Raw genomic sequence first — 18,152 nt, 5'->3', positions numbered from 1 at the left:
ACATGAGAGCAATCATTTTTAAAAATTACATTAAAATAAATTAAAACGTTTTTCTCCATTAATGTGACCTGCGACCTGTACCATTCAACTGAAAAAAAAAAAACTTCAAAAGGGGAAGTCAAAATAAACAACTGAGACAGTGTGATTGCACATACCGATATTTTGCAACGCGTGGCATTATTTAAGGTTCGTAAAAGGCATTGGTGCCAAGCAAGGGTCTGCTTATTCCCATTTAACATAAATTTGAATGTGATTGGTTAATTCTGAAAACAGCGACATTGCCAGTTTAATGAGGGTGTGCATACATCTCCAACGTTATAATCTTGGTTGTTTCCTTTTTAATATCCCTCTCGAAAGGGATATTTTTAAATTGAGTTGTCCAGGTGACATTAAATGTGGAAAAGATTTTGAAATTGTTACGGTCCCTTTTTTATATCACAAATGACATTTGAACCGGGGAGTGTGGAGGCGTTATTATTTAAATCAACTGCAGATTGATAGAATGGTTGTTGGAAGATCGTCAATTGATGAAATCTGACCCGACACAAATGAAAATGTGTGCGTATCAAGTAAAAGGAACGGTGAGGACTCACGCCAGGAAAGCTACAGGATCTTGACTGCCTCCTAGTGGTGAGTTTCAAAATACTATACTGTACAGGTATTTGGCGTCAAGGATTCAATGAATTTTATTGTCATAACAGCACACATTTCCGCATAAAATGGCACAAAATACGGTACTGGGTTAGCCCAGTAAATCCCAGGACTTTTGGAAATAAAAAGAGAGCAACAAAATCATCATCATCAACATCATCATCATTATCATCAACAACTCCATCCATCCATCTATTTTCAGATTCACTTTATCCTCACAAGGATTGATTGGGCTGCTGGAGCCTATCCCAGCTGTCTTCGGGCAGTAGGCGGGGGACACCCTGAACCGGTTGCCACCAATCGCAGGGCACACATAGACGAACAACCATCCGCGCTCCCACTCACTCACACCTCGGGACAATTTTGAGTGTTCAATCAGGATGCCATGCATGTTTTATGGTATGTGGGAGGAAACCAGAGTACCCGGAGAAAACCAACGCAGGCCCGGGGCGAATATGCAAACTCCACACAGGGAGGCCGGAGCCGGAATCAAACGCTGCACCCCTGCACTGTGAGGTCAATGCGCTAACCACTGGCCCCACCGGGCCGCCCCTCATCAAAAACAATCAAACAAAAAAGACTTTGGGACAACAAAAATTGGATTGGATTGGATTGCTTTATTGTATTATAAATAAAATGTATTATTATTATTATTATTATTACACATTCTGCACAAGAAACATGAAAAAACAATGACGAATGTACTGTCTTGTTATTATAATTACATTTTTATAATCAATTGTAAATTAAAAATAAGTGCACGATTTCAACAACTATCACAAGTCATTTGACAATAAACAGTAGTACTTTATTCTGAAAGAGATGAAAGAATTACCGGAAGTTGTTCTGACGAGAAGACAGATGTTATAGTGGTTCAGCTGCATCAAAAAGAACTCAATGGCTGGGAGCAGGCTAGAGAGGGTAGGAACCGTGTTTTCGAGGTAAGAAAGCCCTTTTAATGACCTCTTTATTTCGCCGCTTACCCATATTGTAGCACCGGAGTCACCGGTGGTTAACGGTGTGGCTCATGTGAGAATTGGCCTGAAATAACATCTTATGAGGGTCAATATCTGTTCAGCATTATTTTTGAGCTATGGTGTGTTCTTTCAAAATGTTTACCTCAAGTTGTTACACAGATTTTATGACAACAGTTAATAATGTAGCTCATTTATGATTCAGGTTATACATTTACACGTGATTTGAAAAATTTCAAGCGCATTTAAGACATGCATTTTGATGACGACATCGCACTGCGACAAAAGCAATGTATTTACTCCCAGAGAACTTTCAGTAATGGCTACCCGATTTTTGAATCGGTGTGCATTGTTGAAAATAATACTGTAAAACAAAACATTGAGTTTTCCAAATTTAAGGAATTGCGTCTTGCCCCCTCAGACTGAATGCTCGTCAAGTCTTTTGAAGGACGCGGTCAAGGCACGATGGCGGCCTCCCACCCGGTTTGTGCAAGTTGTACGGCAAAGCAACTTGGACAAAACATGAATTCACTACCCGATTTGCAACCCTGCTTGTAAACGTGTACACGGGCTTTTAAACATATTTACTGAAGATGAAAAACCATCCATCCATCCATCCATTTTCCGAACCGCTTGATCCTCACTAGGGTCGCGGTAGGTGCTGGAGCCTATCCCAGCCGTCTTCGGGCAGTAGAATAAATCACTGAAATAAATAAATGAATGATTCACTTGAAAACTATTTGCATCCCTCTCTAAAAGAATAGCAAATAATAATGTAGATAAATCATAGCAAAAACGGTGATTACTGGAAAGTGTATTTGTAGCAATTTAATGATATTAGGCGTTTCAATTGTTTCCAATTTCCATAACATTTAGTAATTTGGTCTGTGCTCTCATGAGAGGTTTTGAATTCAGGTCTCAGGGATTAACCTGCACTCCCAAAATAAGAACAATAATAATTGCTCCACAAAGTTAGAAATGTGAACCTCAAATGAAGGCATTGATTTGCAAAAGTGCTCCGCAAAGGAAAAAGAGCCCAATATGCTTAAAATCTGGTTGCAGGTCTGCTTGCAAGTTTACATACACTGACAGAATTTGTAGACAATGTGGCTAAGGAAGCTTCATTAATTTATTTTTGGTTAATTAGCAAGCTAACGCATGACTTTATCCAACAAGTAACTATCTTATTACAGCCATGTATTCAGCATAAAGGTTTTTTGTCCAAGTGGTGTTAATTTCTGTGTTTTAGAATTTCTTTGACCTGTCTAGTGTGTACTTTATTTTTAATTACATCCATCTATCCATCCATTTTCCGAACCGCTTGATCCTCACGAGGGTCGCGGGGGGTGCTGGAGCCTATCCCAGCCGTCTTCGGGCAGTGGGCGGTGGACACCCTGAATCAGTTGACAGCCAATCGCAGGGCACACAGAGACGAACAACCATCCATGCCCACATTCACACCTAGGGACAATTTAGAGCGTCCAATCAGCCTGCCATGCATGTTTTTGGAATGTGGGAGGAAACCGGAGCACCCGGAGAAAACCCACGCAGGGTTGTTTAATTACATTGGTGTTTAATTCAACATTAATAACGAATTGTGTCAAAATGTGATTAACAGGGTTCGGGATCTAATGCGCTCTGGAGTGATAAAGCAAACGGAGAAACCTATCTGGTATGATGTATATGAAGCTTTTCCACCAAAACGGCAACCACTCTATGTGAAGACCCGAACAAGAGTCAGGGTCAATAAACCAGACCCAGTGCCTGAAATCTTCTACACAGAAGATCAAGTTAGAGCGTGAGTAAATATCAGTACTTACCATTTATTGTCATAAAATGTTGTTTATCTCATCAGTTAATTTCATCAAGAGAGTAAAATTATGTAAACATCTATGTCTAACTCTGCTTTCAGGAAATTTTATGACAAATACGGGGCTGGTCCTCGCCCTTTTGATCTTTCCAAATCAAATTTTGTCTCTGTCTGTCAAAGGTATGTATTGTATTTTCTCCACTTTAGGGTTCAAAGTAATATTTTATGTTTGAGGGGTTTTTTTTTGTAATACAGGCACACTTGGATGGGGGCTACAAAATTTCCTTAAGATTTTATTTCCCACTGTAGGTTCGTAGACAAGTATGCTGAGTTAAAGAGCCAATCCGAGATGGATGACTCTGTTCTGTTTGAGGAGACTGCAAAGGCTTTACTTGCAGAGGGCATCATACTGAGAAGGAGAGGAGCATCAACAGTAAGTCCTCAGAAGACATCTGCTGGATAACACACGAGGGGTCCTTGGCCTATGACGGCCCTAGACGTACGTTGTTTCGAGGTAACAAACAGCTCAAAATGAATGAGTTTGAGCAGTAGCATAAGAATATGTTGCTACACAGAACAAAAAGTCACGTGCTGTTCACTGTTCTGCATTTGATTACAGTGTAACCTAGGTCCACAAACAATTTTTTTTTTTCTGAGACTCAGTTTGCAATCTAAGAGTGAGTAGAAATGGGCAATTAATCTGTTCCAAACCCAGAACCAAATTATGTTTGGCTTTTTTTATGAGTTTGGTCAAAAAGAAATGTAGAAATAGATCAACTCTTTATTGCCTATTTGTTCCTGCGAATATTGCTCAAGAGCACGGCGTGCTGATGCAGTGTGCGGGAGCTTTCCACCGAGGCTGCTTTTGACAGCAACACAAATACTACTCATGTTTAGCTGTTTGTTAACAGTAATATGATTAGAATTCATACTGGACTATATGTACACACCATTTCCACATTTTGACTACGGGAGGCGTGTGAACATTGCTCGTCTAAAGCAGAGTGATAGTACCAAACTTTTCAAAATATACTCACAATCTGTTGAAATCAAGTTACCATAAATATCATATTACCATATTATTTGCTCCAGTTAGCCAAGTGTCGGCTAACTGATCAAAGCATTTATTTAGCCATTAGCTGTATCATAGAACATATCGGTGCTGTCCTGTGAAAAACACGTCTGTCCATTTTTGTCATTTTAAAAATTTTACATTCACGGGGTGTCCGCGCTTCGGACACCCCACAAATGTAAAATTTTTTGTTGTTGTTCTGGTTCATTAGAACACATTTTGACCTCCAGCAAACCTTCTTCATAATTTCCTTAATTTTTATAAATAAAGGAATATCATAACTGCAAAGCATTTGTTTCATTTCACCAAGTAACTTCATGCAAGGAGGTAACGGTATATCTCCATGCAGTCAGTAAAGGTCACATTTTGTTACGTGAAGTTATTTTGAACAATTAAATGCATGTAATAAGAAATAAAATGCATTAAATGTTTATAAATAATGTTTTGCGATTCACGGACTATGTCTCCATGGGGTCATCATTGTCAAGTGTCATTGTCAAATTGAAGTCATTAGTTGATCCAGGAGTCTTTTTTTTTTTTTTAATTTTTTTTTCCCCTGGCCTTCCACTTCAAACGGGCATTCGAGTATACTTTTCCTCAATGGAAGTCGGAAATTCCCGACTTCGCACTTTCCTTGAATGCAGCAATAGATTTGCAAGGCTTATTTTGACACGCTCAAACCAACATTGTTTTGAGGGCACAAAAACAACCCCGAAATAGAATACAGTGTTATTGTCACCTTTTATGGTGCAGATGCAACATATTTGAGCTGATGAAAACAAAAGACAACCAATAATAAAATAATAATGAGAAGGATACACTACGAACTACAGAATGAGGATAAGTGTTCCCACGAAGCTTTGTGATGGAGAGCCCCCGACTATGGCTTCTTATGGTTGGATGCCTCACATGGACAGCAGTGGAGAGAGGGAGTGAGAGAGTGCAGCTTTGTGTCTCGCCAGGGACCTGAGCAAGAAAGAAAGATCGGCATACTACCTTTGTTGATTCAATGTTGCAATAAGTGTCTCGCTGAATCTTTCCACAGGAAATACATCTTGAGCTGTCGTGCATTGCTAAATATGACTTTACACTGATGTTGGTTAGTGGTGGACTATATATATCCTGGATTTATGCATAACCCAGTTAAGAGGAAGGAACTTGAAACTACAACTTTGTACACATAATCTTGGTTTTGCTTTCTATTTTGCAGTTGGCAGCAGACTCCAGGGATCCAGTGTTGGGGCTGAAGTTGACAGCCATGCTGGCAGAGCAACAGTCACTTGCCGATGACAGCAAGCAAGAGCCAGAAGAGCATGTGTCACACACGACACAAACCTCATAGAACTTTTGCTTTCTCCTTATCTGGAGGCTCTTGGATTCTCTTACAAATAATATCATGATGGTCAGACAGGGGTGTACAAACCTTTTCAACCAATGGCTTCCTTCAGAAAAATTGAAGAGGTCACTTTTTGTGGTATAAAACATGGTAAATATCAGTCCTAAGTTAAGAAATGCCAAGTAGTTACCGGTAATTCCATTCTCAAAATTAAAGAAAACCTTATGTATCAGGTTTTTGTTGAATTACAGCTTCACATTATGACGCCAATTCAAGTATCCTTAACGAACCATTAATGAACCATGCCACCAGGCTACTTTCAAGTGCATATATACAACAATTGAGTCTGAACCACTTTTTGAGTATCAGTATGATGGATGATTCAATGTATGTTGCATGGAAACTATGGAAATAAGATGTGAGAATAAAATTGTCTTTCCACCAGATAAAAAGAGCGTGATTGACAACTATTTATTAAAAATGTCTCATTAGCTTTTGGAATCAATGTGAGGAAAAGCTTCAGCGATCCAAATATCTTTTGAGCTCAGAAAGTTAGCTTCTCTGCTACAGTGGCGGTAATTACAAAATAGTAAATTCCAAATCATTGTAAAACTTTATATTTGAGCATCAATAACAATCCACAGGTCTGACACCAACTGGACAGCATCAAGGACAGGTATATGGAATCAGAAGAGGTACGGTAATCAAGAGCAGATTCTTATTGTACGACTAAGTAGAACATATGAGCAGTAAAGGCAATCATGGCTTCCAGAAAATACTTCCGGTTACTACTGCCGGTTCAATGAAAGACCAGTGAGAAATAAACTAATGGGCATACTGTCACACTTTAATGTGTATTCATTTCAACCCGCATGTTACGTTAGATTTAGGTGCCACGTTAAATTTATTTTTTATTTTTTTACAAACTTCAAATATATGGCTGTTGGAAAAAAACGACCGCTAAATATAACTACTATATTGATAAATATAATTTAGAGTGAGGTTTTGGGTTTTTTTCAAGCTACGTAAATAAGATAAATGATACGGCCACATTTGAAATAGGAAATATGCGATAAAAATGTTTTTATTCTTTTTTTCCGCTTTGGACATGCCGTTCTATCTTATGACTGCAAACGTGTATTTTCTGAACCACCCCCCCCCCCCCCCCCCAACATATTACAATACAATATTAAAGCCCGACACCTAAATTGTAACAATACTTTAGACTTTTAGAGTGAATTAATAGAGAACAGAATCTCGTACAGGGTATACAGTATTCGTCCAGCGTGCCCTTTGCTTTATTTATGAATACTGTAGACGTCTTGAAGATGCTTAGAAATCTTTACGATGTTTCATGAATGTCTCACGCGGCTCGGCCAATAACAGTCCATTTCTGGCCATCAACAGGAAACCAAGCTAGCGTCCATGGAGATGTTCCCATTTGTATAAGCTTGTCGTTTTGCGTCCTTCGCAAAAAAAAAGCCCCCTTTCCTGAGTTGACAGAATCTGAAGAGACAAAGTACAGTCGGTAAATTTGAACGTAAGCTCCTTCGCCATCCACAAGCTTTAGTTTTGGACCTGCTTATCTAGCCACAGCTAAATGGCGCCTAGCTATGTTCAATGTACTGTATTTGAGACGCTCGCCATTCTACGGATTCATGCGTAGTACATTGTATATAGGTTTAATTATTACCCTTAACATTACTTATTTGTTGACCTCTGAGACATTTTTTTGCTCTAATGTATTAAAAACATACCGCGTTGTTTTGGTGCTTACATTTCTACCTGCAGTAATCATGAGCGCGCCTCTTGTCATCGGTGACCAGCTCATCCTTGAGGAGGACTTTGATGAAAACTATATTCCCTCTGACCAAGGTACACATAGAGCATGTTTCAAAAAAAAGCCCAAGAGTATACTACACTGAATGCTGTCATAATGTCCAAACATTGGAGATAAATACGAAAATGTATTTATTGAGTTTATTTGTTGTCACGTCTGACCGTGTCACAAGTCACCAGTTTTGCATATTATTATTTACCTCTATTATTTTAAACTCCACTCTTTCTTTAACGTGTTATTTTCCCCATCTTATTAGAGATCAGAGAGTATGCAAAGGAGATAGGCATTGATCTTGACAATGAGACGGAGCTCATGTGGCTGGCCAGGGAGGGAATTGTTGCCCCTCTTCCACCGGAGTGGAAGCCTTGGTAAGTCAGGGATGTACTCATCTCAAGTCTCTATGGGATTTTCTTCGCGAATAAAACACTATAATCCGTGAAAAGACATACGGGTGTGGCATTTGAACAGGTAATACAATGCTATATGTGCATTTTGTATGGCCATAACTTGGTTCATATTAAAGATGACTAAAATGTAATTTTTACCGTTAATTGTCTGACAACCCAGTTCAAATCACTTTTTGACCTCTAACCTATGTACAGCACATAACACCTGCTTAATTTAGGTTTCAGTTCAATTCACGTCATTTCCTATTGCTGATTTTAGACTAACCAGCTATTATAACTACAACATTTTCATAAACATTATCAGGAAGCTAAATGGGATAGCTACATTTTATAAACAGTTGTCAGTGTAATGCAGTACAGGTCTACACTAATGCAATACATGGTTTGCTCAATTAATAATGCTTTGGGATTCTACGGTTGGCTGGCGACCAATCCAGGGTGTACTCTGGCTCTTGCCCTAAATCAGGGGGGATAGGCTCCAGCACACCTGCTACCCTAATGAGGATAAGCGATATAGAAAATGGATGGATGTTCTGACAGTTTAAAGTCAGACTGAAATTTGACAAAATTCCTATGGCATGGATGGTTGGCTTCCACAATCAGGATTTTGAAACCAAATCAGATCAGATCACTTACTTAAAAAATGGTGAAGGTGGACCAATCTATCCAACCTAGTTAAACAACTTGTTTCTTCACTGTATAGTTGACCCCTGTTCTTTGTAGGGGATTAGGATCAGACCGATGAGTATCTTAAAATATATTAATGTTCAAATGCATGTAGTGTATAAACGATCCGCTGCACAGCTATGATGTCTTTGAAGCAAACAAAAAATAACCACGTACTGTGATTTTATTTCTATATTTTTAATTTTTTATTTTACCCCTTTGCCCAGGGCTTTCTCACATACAGTAAATATTCCCCATTCTGGCACCAAACTGCCGAACAGCAATCAGCATTAAGTGCAACAACTAATTTTGTGCTTGTTTTCACAAAAATCAACTGACGCAAAGATTTTATGATTATGCTACCATATATTTGTCCTGCATGTCATTCCCCAAAATCCCCAAATTAATAGGATGGCTCACTCAGCTCTATATATACACATTTGTAACACTATTGAGTATTGACAATATCATACGATAGATAGGTTTTTAGAGGGCAAATATTTTGTGACAGCCCATGCACTTCAAACAAACTGTCAATGGTTCTTGTAGAAAAAAAATCACAGTGTACTTTTGAGATTTCTGTGTTGGTGGCAACTTAAATTGAAATCTTTCATTGCTGATTCAGCAAACCAGTCAGAGAAGTTTTCTTCTTCTTTCAGATGAAACACACCAATTTCTTAACTCTAATTTAAATGTTTATTCCGATTTTTTATCACTCGATTTGGTTTAGGTTTTAATCACTGATTAAAGAGTGTTCTAAAGACAATCCAATATCAAGTTCCTCGGTGTTTGCCTCACCTTTTTCCATCCATCCATTTTCTCACCCGGTTATCCTCACAAGGGTCACTGATGTGCTGGAGCTTATGACAGCTATCTTCAGGCAGTAGGAGGGGTACACCCTGACCTGTTTGCCAGGCAATCGCATGCCTCACTTTTTAAGTATCATAATTTTTTGCGATTGAGTCCAAGCAAAAAGTATACAAAATCACCCTTAACAATTAATCCTGTCGCACATCTTGTGGCACAGTGAGTCATTATTTTTCGGACCACAATGTCGCAACCATATTTGAACAACCATGTGGTATGCTTTGACTCATGATTCATTAATTTAATTCTCCATATTTCCCTCTTCCCCATCATTCTACGTCAAGTAAATCTTTATTATCTGAAGCCAGAGAATCTCGTCACACAAAATTTGGTGTTTTTTCTTTTTTATTTACTTTTTTTGTTTGTTTGGTGGGCGGCCCGGTAGTCCAGTGGTTAGCACGTCGGCTTCACAGTGCAGAGGCACCCGGTTCGATTCCAGCTCCGGCCTCCCTGTGTGGAGTTTGCATGTTCTCCCCGGGCCTGCGTGGGTTTTCTCCGGGTGCTCCGGTTTCCTCCCACATTCCAAGAACATGCATGTCAGGCTGATTGGACGCTCTAAATTCTCCCTAGGTGTGAGTGTGGGCGTGGATGGTTGTTCGTCTCTGTGTGCCCTGCGATTGGCTGGCAACTGATTCAGGGTGTCCCCCGCCTACTGCCCGGAGATGGCTGGGATAGGCTCCAGCACCCCCCGCGACCCTAGTGAGGATCAAGCGGTTCGGAAAATGGATGGATGGATGGATGTTTGTTTGGTTTTTTTTTTGGAAGAAGGGGCTTTATTTACATTGCTGTCGAGCTGTTTGTGCACATTAAGAGTAACTAAATCAATATGGTGAATTAATCACTGTAAATGTACTGTGCTGTATCTGACAATAATGTACTTTGTGGAATCTGGCCAACGACTGACTGTTGTAGAAATGTAAGAGTGGCAGCGCCACCGTCTATTGAGCTTTCTTTACCATCTGCAGCGAGCTGTCAGCAGCAGGCCACCACCAAGCTACTTGAGTCAGTATCATTTCCGTTACTTGTTGTTGTACTCCCTGCAGCCAAGATGTTACAGGAGACCTCTACTATTACAACTTCTCTTCTGGTGAGTCCACTTGGGATCACCCCTGTGATGAGCACTACCGCCGCCTCGTTATACAAGAACGTGAACGCCTCCAGCGCACTGCTGCCGCCAAGGGCTCAGGGCCCAAGAAGAAGAAGAAGAAAGAAAAGGAGAAAAAAAATAAAAAGAAGAAGGATGCAGCCCAAAGTGGAGTGAGTGGTTTTCCAAATTTTCATTACAGCAGAATTCAATACATTGAACAATATTAAGTAATACTTTTTAAGCATCATTTTCCAATGTGCAAGAAACAAACAGAAAACAAAAATCAACCCAGTCAAAGGTTTTTTGGGGGAAACGATCACTGCCAAAAACAGAATGATAACATTTATGTGTGACAACTTCTGACTTTGCAATTGTATCCCTCTCTTTCTCTTTTGTAGGACCTGAGTTCAACATTGGGGTCTTTACCTCCTCCATTAAGAAGCCTGGCTCCTCTCGGTGGTCTAGTTGGTCCCGTCCTTGGCCCAATCTCTGGATCTGGATTTCCACGCTCTATTGGGCCTGGAGGGCTTGAACCCCTCAAAGCATCTCCTGGGCCTCTTGGGGTAAGCCATAATAAATTATACAATGGGGTCGTATTCAAAACTACAGTGGGACCTGCAAATGTAAATGGGGAAAAAAAATGTACGATTTGGATCTCAGCCATATGTTTCCTAGATGGGTGAATGAGTTAACTATGATGATAACCACAGAACCGGAAATGGAATTTACTCCAGTGTGGGAGAGCAACTGACTGCCTATAATTAAATTAGCAACAGAAACAATATCCAGTGGTACCTCTACTTACGAAATTAATTGGTTCTGGAAGAAATCTCTTAACTAGAAAATTTTGGAAATAGAGATGTGTTTTCCATGTAAATGCCCTAATCCATTTTATTTTTATTCTTTATTCAAAAAAGAATAAAGATTAAAAATGATGGTCATTTAACTTTTAACTGCGTCCTGATCGTTTTTTGATCGCTTTAGTCCATGTTCTCTCTCAGCTTGCTTTTGTCGGCTTTTAACAATCCTTCAAAAATGTCTAAGGCTAACATCAGCATAGTGAGCGATTGCCCGACTGATGAACTCTTGTTCTGGGTGGTTTACATTACTAGGTGGTTCTGGGTGGTTTACATTACATAAAAAAATCGGAAAGTCTCATGGCTCGAAGGGTGAATGACGAGGACGCTGGAAAGACACATACCTATATATTCATCTATACACACAAATAGACACATATGGTAGAGGTCCCTCTTAGCCAATGGGATGCCAGGATGGTGCTCAGGAATAGCCAATGGCAGAGCAGCTATGCGTATGTTGCATTCAGGAAACTCGGAGCTGCGAGCAGCAGCCCATACTGTATTTTTAGTATCTTGAAATTTCTTTCGTAACGAGGCCATATTTTCCTGAACATGAACATTGGCACTTCCTGATACTTTTTTTGTTTTGTATTTATTAAACCGTTATTTTATTTTTTTCCGAAATGCATGAAGGAGTGGCACCCAAATTTCATTGTATGTAATACAATGACAATAAAGGCGATTCTGATTATGATTCTGACTATACAGCTCTTTAAATTCGGATTTTACAATTGCTCAGATCACTTCTTTTTTTCGGTGTATGTATTTATTCATTTATTTATGTTTTAATTTTTTTCACCCAACAAAGTGACCTTATTGGCCCAAAAAACTAGGCACACCCTGGATTCTCTTCTCAGGTGTCGCCAAACGTGGTGACCAAAACATGAGGTAGACCCCGGATTATTTTCTGTAAGCATCCCCAATGAGGTGGCCATGTTGGCCAAAATATTACGTACATCCCGTATTCGCGCACCAAGGCCTAACCCAGTGAGGCAGCCATTTTAAACCTACAGTGTCACTTGCTCGGTTTAAAACCTTCCAACTTAAAACTGTTCAGCATGTACAGCTATGCATGCGTCAGCAGTTCCGTTTAAAATTTCTGCAGGAATTTTGTAGTTGCCATGTTATTGCGATTAATATTTAAGTCTCCCAATTTTTTCAACAGAAGGTACTGTTGACTTGTATTTCATTTTCATGCGTATGTGTGTGTTTATTTCAAGACTGTCCGCACTTAAAGTGTTCATTTCAATTACTCTCCTTGTAAGGCACTTCGTAAGAGCGGTGCTGCAAGTGTTTTAAGCTCCAAGAAGGAAGAAAAAGTATATCTTACCATGCCTGGCTTTGACGATGACGATGAAATCTTGGAAAATGAGGTGCAGTACAACTATTGAGCAATTACCTAATAGACATGTGGAGTTGGCCTACATGGTCACTAAATGATGTGATTGTTTTTTTTAATGTATTAATTTTATTATTTATAGTCAAGTCAACCATCTTCACATCAGCAACTGATGAACCTCCACCTAGATCTGGATGACCTCAAAGGGGGCATACAGTATGAGGTACACAGAACCCTAAAATCCGAAAGTATTTTGGGTTGTGTTATTGTATTACATTTTAGCTTACCGATGTCCTCTTCTGTAATAACAGGACTTTTTTTATTTTACATGATCGGCTTGACTTGTTTGATATTGTTTCCCCTTATACACCTTACTCGATGACTTCATCTGTTTTTTGCGTGTGTGTGTGTGTGTGTGTGTGTGTGTGTGTGCGCTTGTGCATTTACATGCACACACGTGGGTTAGGACAGTGAGGCTAGTGCAGCAGCTCGAGCAGAGGAAAGGACTGAACCAGAAATGCAGGACATATCTGGAGGCCAGAGCTCTGAACCACCATCACGACAGGTATGTGCAACTCTTTTTTTTTTTGTATGCATCATCATTTTGGTGATGACTTTACAAGTCATCTCAGGTATTGTCAGAGCTATTATTTCACCAATCAAGCAAAGCGACAACATTCACTACTTGCACAGAGTTAGGGATTATTGATAGAATGAAATTTCTATATGAATCTAAAATGCACTCTAACCTCTACAAGTTACCTTAATTTGACCTTCTCAAAACCTTTGGATGTACATACTCTTCAATATTTCAATACATTTTGCACAATTTGCTGGTCTCTCAAGTAGCTAAATTTCAAATTCACAACCGCTGTTTGATCCATGAATTGGCCAATAAATTTCCCCGGTCCTATTAGAGTTGATATTTTAACAGTCTTCACAGTTGTGTTGTTCACATTTTGACATCATGAGACTAAGATGCGACCAGAGAAGTGGTCCAGCGCAACTCGCCACTGCGAGACTTTAAATAGGATATTCTCAGAGGAGACCACTGACCACTGTGTTACAGAGTGTCTTCAGCAGGTGGCAACAGAGATAGAGAGAATGGAAGAGTCACAGAGAGGCATCGAAGTGGATGTCATGGGAGAGAGAAAAAAACACCTCTTGTGAATTTTGCTTATTTATTTTTCCAGGTACTGGTTAGAGAACAGCAAATTATGTAAAAAGTACTGTTACATTGAACAGTTGGACATGTGCCTGAAAGAGTTATGAGAACAAGTCAACTTCAGTTTGTAGTGCATTTTCGGTTCATCCTGAAAATTCACCTGGAAGCCAATCATCCCTATCCTTTTGGGATTACAGTGTCCAAAAAGTTGTTTTTTTGTTGTTGTTGTTGTTGTTGTTTTTTTTGGGGGGGGGGGGTGTCTGTGTGTGTGGGAGGGGGGGGGGGGGGTTGGGGGAGGGGATTTGTTTTACAAAAACTGAGACCATGAAAATTAGAAAGCTCAGTCCCCTTTAATCAGCAGCTAAGTATTTCATAAAATAAATAAAAGGAAGTCAACTTCTACCTCGTGGAAATGTATTTATGGAGGGCAGGGGAGGATTTGGAACGTATGACCCTCAAAAAGTGAGAGAACACAGTGGTGGAAGATTTGAAAAAAAATCATTGGGAAAAGATATATATATATAATTTTTCTTTTTTAAAATGATGTCTGGCTTTCATTTTGGACAGTGGTAGGGGATCATTGTCTTAGAAATTGTACATTTATTGAGCATTAATTCTTTCTGCTTTCTCCAGTTTCTTTTTGCCTCCATCTCTAAAATCCTACAATTTTGTTCTTCATGTTCATTAGTTTTCTTTTTTTTTTCCCCCACGTTACCTACACTTCACATTGAAAAGACACTCTTTCACACGCACTTGCAAAGTAAACTTATGAGACCACCTCCCAATATCAAGTACCGGTATATGCCATAGCTTCTCTCAACTAGCAGCATTGGAAATTACCAACATAATGTTGTTGTCGGGCGGCCCGGTAGTCCAGTGGTTAGCGCGTCGGCTTCACAGTGCAGAGGTACCGGGTTCGATTCCAGCTCCGGCCTCCCTGTGTGGAGTTTGCATGTTCTCCCCGGGCCTGCGTGGGTTTTCTCCGGGTGCTCCGGTTTCCTCCCACATTCCAAAAACATGCATGGCAGGCTGATTGGATGCTCTAAATTGTCCCTAGGTGTGAGTGTGGGCGTGGATGGTTGTTCGTCTCTGTGTGCCCTGCGATTGGCTGGCAACTGATTCAGGGTGTCCCCCGCCTACTGCCCGGAGACGGCTGGGATAGGCTCCAGCACCCCCCGCGACCCTAGTGAGGATCAAGCGGTTCGGAAAATGGATGGATGGATGGATGTTGTTGTCCCTGTCATGGCTAATGGATGTAGATGTTTTTAAAAGAAAATGTGTGTATAATGCAAAAAATACGTAATTATTGTTATCCAGGAATTTTCAAATTTAGTATTGTACAAAATACTGAGGAAAAGAGTAAAAGCACTTTAATTGTTCCTTTATCAAGCTGTCAAATATAGTTATTTACATTACTGAACAGAAAAAAAATACTCTTCGTGGTTGAATTGCTGTGCTTGCTTCATGTCTGACGACCTTACTTCGAGAAGAAGCAAGTACCTTTGGGTATAAAGAGGTGAATTCAGTTTGTCATTAGCGTTCAAAAATTTAAAACCTCAAGAGCTTGCTGAAAATTAAGTGCTTCATGATACTGGGTGGTGTAACAGATGATAAAATAAATTTATTGAGCCAAGTCGATTGCAGCATGAACTTGTTCTGATTTAGAAATGCTTGAACTCATATGCATTTTTTACGAATCACACTGGGAATAGTTGTATTGTCAGAAAACTCCACTGCTTGCCTTGCTGGCCAACTTTTGTCAGCACTCATCGCATCAGTAACTACCACCTGTTGTCTCTTGTTTTTAGTTCTGGTAAAATTGTTATTGTCTCTATGAGGGAAGTGTTGACATGTTCAAAACCTTTTCACCAATCTCTAATTGAATCATATTTTCATCTTGTGTATCTTTCTTTCATCTTTCTGTCTTTCAATCTTTTGTGACATTTGCACCATGACTCAGGATGTGTTTGAGTAGCTTTTGTGCTGCTGGGACCTATCCTATGGGCATGGCTGCAACTGTGCCTTCCTCTTTGTCCTGCTCTCTACCTACTGTCACTGTTACTGTTTTGCCATCTAAATTCCGACAGTATTGTCATCCTCGTGTTTGTTTTATTCACCTTAATTTAACTCAACTCAACTCAGCTGTATTTATAGAGCATTTTAAAACAACCACCGCTGTGTAGAAAGCGCTGTACATGGAGCAAATATCAGATATACAACAATAAACACTAGAGCAAACGATAAAGACAGTAGAAAACACAAAAACAATAAAGTAAAAATCAAGTCCGAGTCATGCTGAGTCAAAAGCCAAAGAATAGAAATGAGATCATATATATATGTAGTTCTACTTGCTATGACAAATGAGTGTGCCCGCAATTTTACGGCAAATACTTCACCTTCATTGGTCACACCTGCTGCCTCTGATTAGTTGATTTTTTCAAGCGTGGTGAGTTCTTTAAACTCATCTTAGATTTTAGAGCTACAAGATGGGGTTTGAGAAGTTTTTTTCACACCCATTTTGCAATGTCCAACAGTTAAAACAAATATAATAAGTCACTTTTTTTTATTGCAAACTTGCAAAGTTTTGATTTATCTATTTATATTTTTTAATAGCTGCGGCTTATTTAACAAGGTGCTCAGTAGACCAAACTTATATACATTTCGGTTTCTGCTTACATAATTATTTGACATTTTTTAAAATCACATGCATGTGTCTTTATTTAATATGTTCTATATTTTCCATGTGTACTTACGATCATCTAAGATGTCTTTCAAAACACCATCTGTCAGTCCTGCATGTATTTGTCAAGATTGTCACCACCACTATCTTTGCATGCGTGTTCAAATGATCTGACTTGTCTTTGTCTGCCTGCTTCCCTCACCACCCCTTCCTACTTTTCTCTTCCTCGTATCTGTTTGGAATGGATGGACTGTTTACCCAAGGACTCTTTGAGAGGCCGCCGTTTATCCCCTCTGGCAGTTCGAAACCCTCTCAGTGAGACTGCGGTCGAAGGCGAAGAGCCTATTGAGGAGGGCGAGGACAAAGAAGAAGCCCAAGATAAAGATAAGGAAGCGGATAAAAAAAGTGGAGACAAAAAAGGGGATGATGGCGATGTTCACAACGAGCAAGGGGGAGGTCACGGGACTCTGGAAAATGAGCATAAAGAATCCAGTCATGATGAGAGTGACAAGAAAGGCAAAGGGGATGGTGGAGGTTTTGACTTTTCACTAGACCAGGACAATTTGGACAATATATGTGACAAAGATGGCAGACCTGAGAGAGTCCATCATGAGGATATCTCGGACAAGGAGAAGATGGAGTGTGCAGATGTGATGGAAGGAGATGTGCAAGAGAAAGAGGAAGGCAATAATCTTGCCAAGGTTTCCCCAAATAATGACAGAGATGTGAAGAAGACTGGCCATGAGAGAGTTGTGCATAAGAGTTCTGCAGATGATTCTGGTGGAGAAGGTGATTTGGAGCGATGCTCTTTGAGCCAGAGGAAACTGACAGACGACGAAGACGAGGTGTTGGAGAGTTGTGTAGCCAGTGATGATGGAGAAACACATGGGAAGAGAAAAGAGTTGAAAGGCGAATCAGATGCCCAAAAGGCTCAATCAACATCTTTGAATGAGGAGGCCATGGAGATTTTGGAGATGGCAACAACTCAATCTGACCAGTGCAGCAAGAAGGCAAAACTGGGTGTCCTTCCAGCGTGTGACCAAAAGAGGAAACCTGGCAAGATGGAGAGTGTGAATAATAAATCCCCCCTTCCTGCAGAGGTAGGGTTTGCTGTTAAATCTCTGTGTGCTGTATGCTCATATGACTTGTTGCTAGCTTAACGTTCCAGGTACCTATCAACTGTAAGCATGCGGTGCCAGTTTCCAAAAATGCAACTCCAGTCTTTCGGAGCACAGGCAGATCTAAATTACAGTGCAGGCTGTTCATATTTTAGCTTTATTTTTATTTTTGTCATTCATGTGTGATGTACAGTATCGGTCAGAGTCGGGATCCCATATCCTTTGTCATTTAAGCTGGCCTACTTTTCAGCATGCATGCTCACTTTGTTTTGACCACACGTGT

General features: G+C 39.9%; 2 protein-coding genes across 9 annotated transcripts in view; both read left to right on the top strand.

The window, feature by feature from the left end:
• Positions 1 to 1,501: 1,501 nt before the first annotated feature.
• Positions 1,502 to 6,334, top strand: mrps23 (mitochondrial ribosomal protein S23). 2 transcript variants are annotated; one of them, XM_086126417.1, is made up of 5 exons: positions 1,502 to 1,592; positions 3,244 to 3,423; positions 3,538 to 3,615; positions 3,745 to 3,868; positions 5,718 to 6,334. In XM_086126417.1, exons 1-5 carry the CDS (start codon positions 1,549 to 1,551, stop codon positions 5,847 to 5,849), a joined length of 558 nt encoding a protein of 185 aa, XP_085982543.1. In that variant the 5' UTR covers positions 1,502 to 1,548; the 3' UTR covers positions 5,850 to 6,334. The 2 variants fall into 2 exon arrangements, with proteins under 2 accessions (XP_085982543.1, XP_085982544.1); XM_086126418.1 differs by having other exon boundaries at positions 3,745 to 3,934; positions 5,718 to 5,859.
• Positions 6,335 to 7,245: 911 nt separating this feature from the next.
• LOC147197679 (uncharacterized) overlaps positions 7,246 to 18,152 on the top strand; it is a 36,725-nt gene continuing 25,818 nt past the window's right edge. For 6 of the 7 annotated variants that reach the window (XM_086125203.1, XM_086125201.1, XM_086125202.1 and 3 more), the window contains exons 1-9: positions 7,246 to 7,383; positions 7,635 to 7,718; positions 7,940 to 8,051; positions 10,667 to 10,880; positions 11,109 to 11,273; positions 12,833 to 12,940; positions 13,049 to 13,129; positions 13,373 to 13,471; positions 17,015 to 17,851. In XM_086125203.1, the coding sequence (XP_085981329.1) occupies positions 7,640 to 7,718; positions 7,940 to 8,051; positions 10,667 to 10,880; positions 11,109 to 11,273; positions 12,833 to 12,940; positions 13,049 to 13,129; positions 13,373 to 13,471; positions 17,015 to 17,851 (1,695 nt within the window). In that variant the 5' untranslated portion in view covers positions 7,246 to 7,383; positions 7,635 to 7,639. The remainder of the gene's footprint in view (positions 7,384 to 7,634; positions 7,719 to 7,939; positions 8,052 to 10,666; positions 10,881 to 11,108; positions 11,274 to 12,832; positions 12,941 to 13,048; positions 13,130 to 13,372; positions 13,472 to 17,014; positions 17,852 to 18,152) is intronic. The other variant, XM_086125204.1, reaches the window with a different exon arrangement.

The sequence above is a fragment of the Hippocampus guttulatus genome, chromosome 12, assembly GCF_054856545.1.
Source record: "Hippocampus guttulatus isolate MCC_2025c chromosome 12, RoL_Hgut_1.0, whole genome shotgun sequence".
Taxonomy (NCBI): domain Eukaryota; kingdom Metazoa; phylum Chordata; class Actinopteri; order Syngnathiformes; family Syngnathidae; genus Hippocampus; species Hippocampus guttulatus.
Note: the sequence above shows the minus strand (reverse complement) of the source record. Positions and strands in the feature narration are given on the sequence as shown.

What these genes read in the sequence shown, in the direction of transcription:
- mrps23 (XM_086126417.1), top strand. Translation starts at nt 1,549, where the DNA reads ATGGCTGGGAGCAGGCTAGAGAGGGTAGGAACCGTGTTTTCGAG. An exon ending in GTAGGAACCGTGTTTTCGAG is followed by an intron (nt 1,593 to 3,243) that starts GTAAGAAAGCCC and finishes TGTGATTAACAG; the next exon opens with GGTTCGGGATCTAATGCGCT. An exon ending in TTTGTCTCTGTCTGTCAAAG is followed by an intron (nt 3,616 to 3,744) that starts GTATGTATTGTA and finishes TTCCCACTGTAG; the next exon opens with GTTCGTAGACAAGTATGCTG.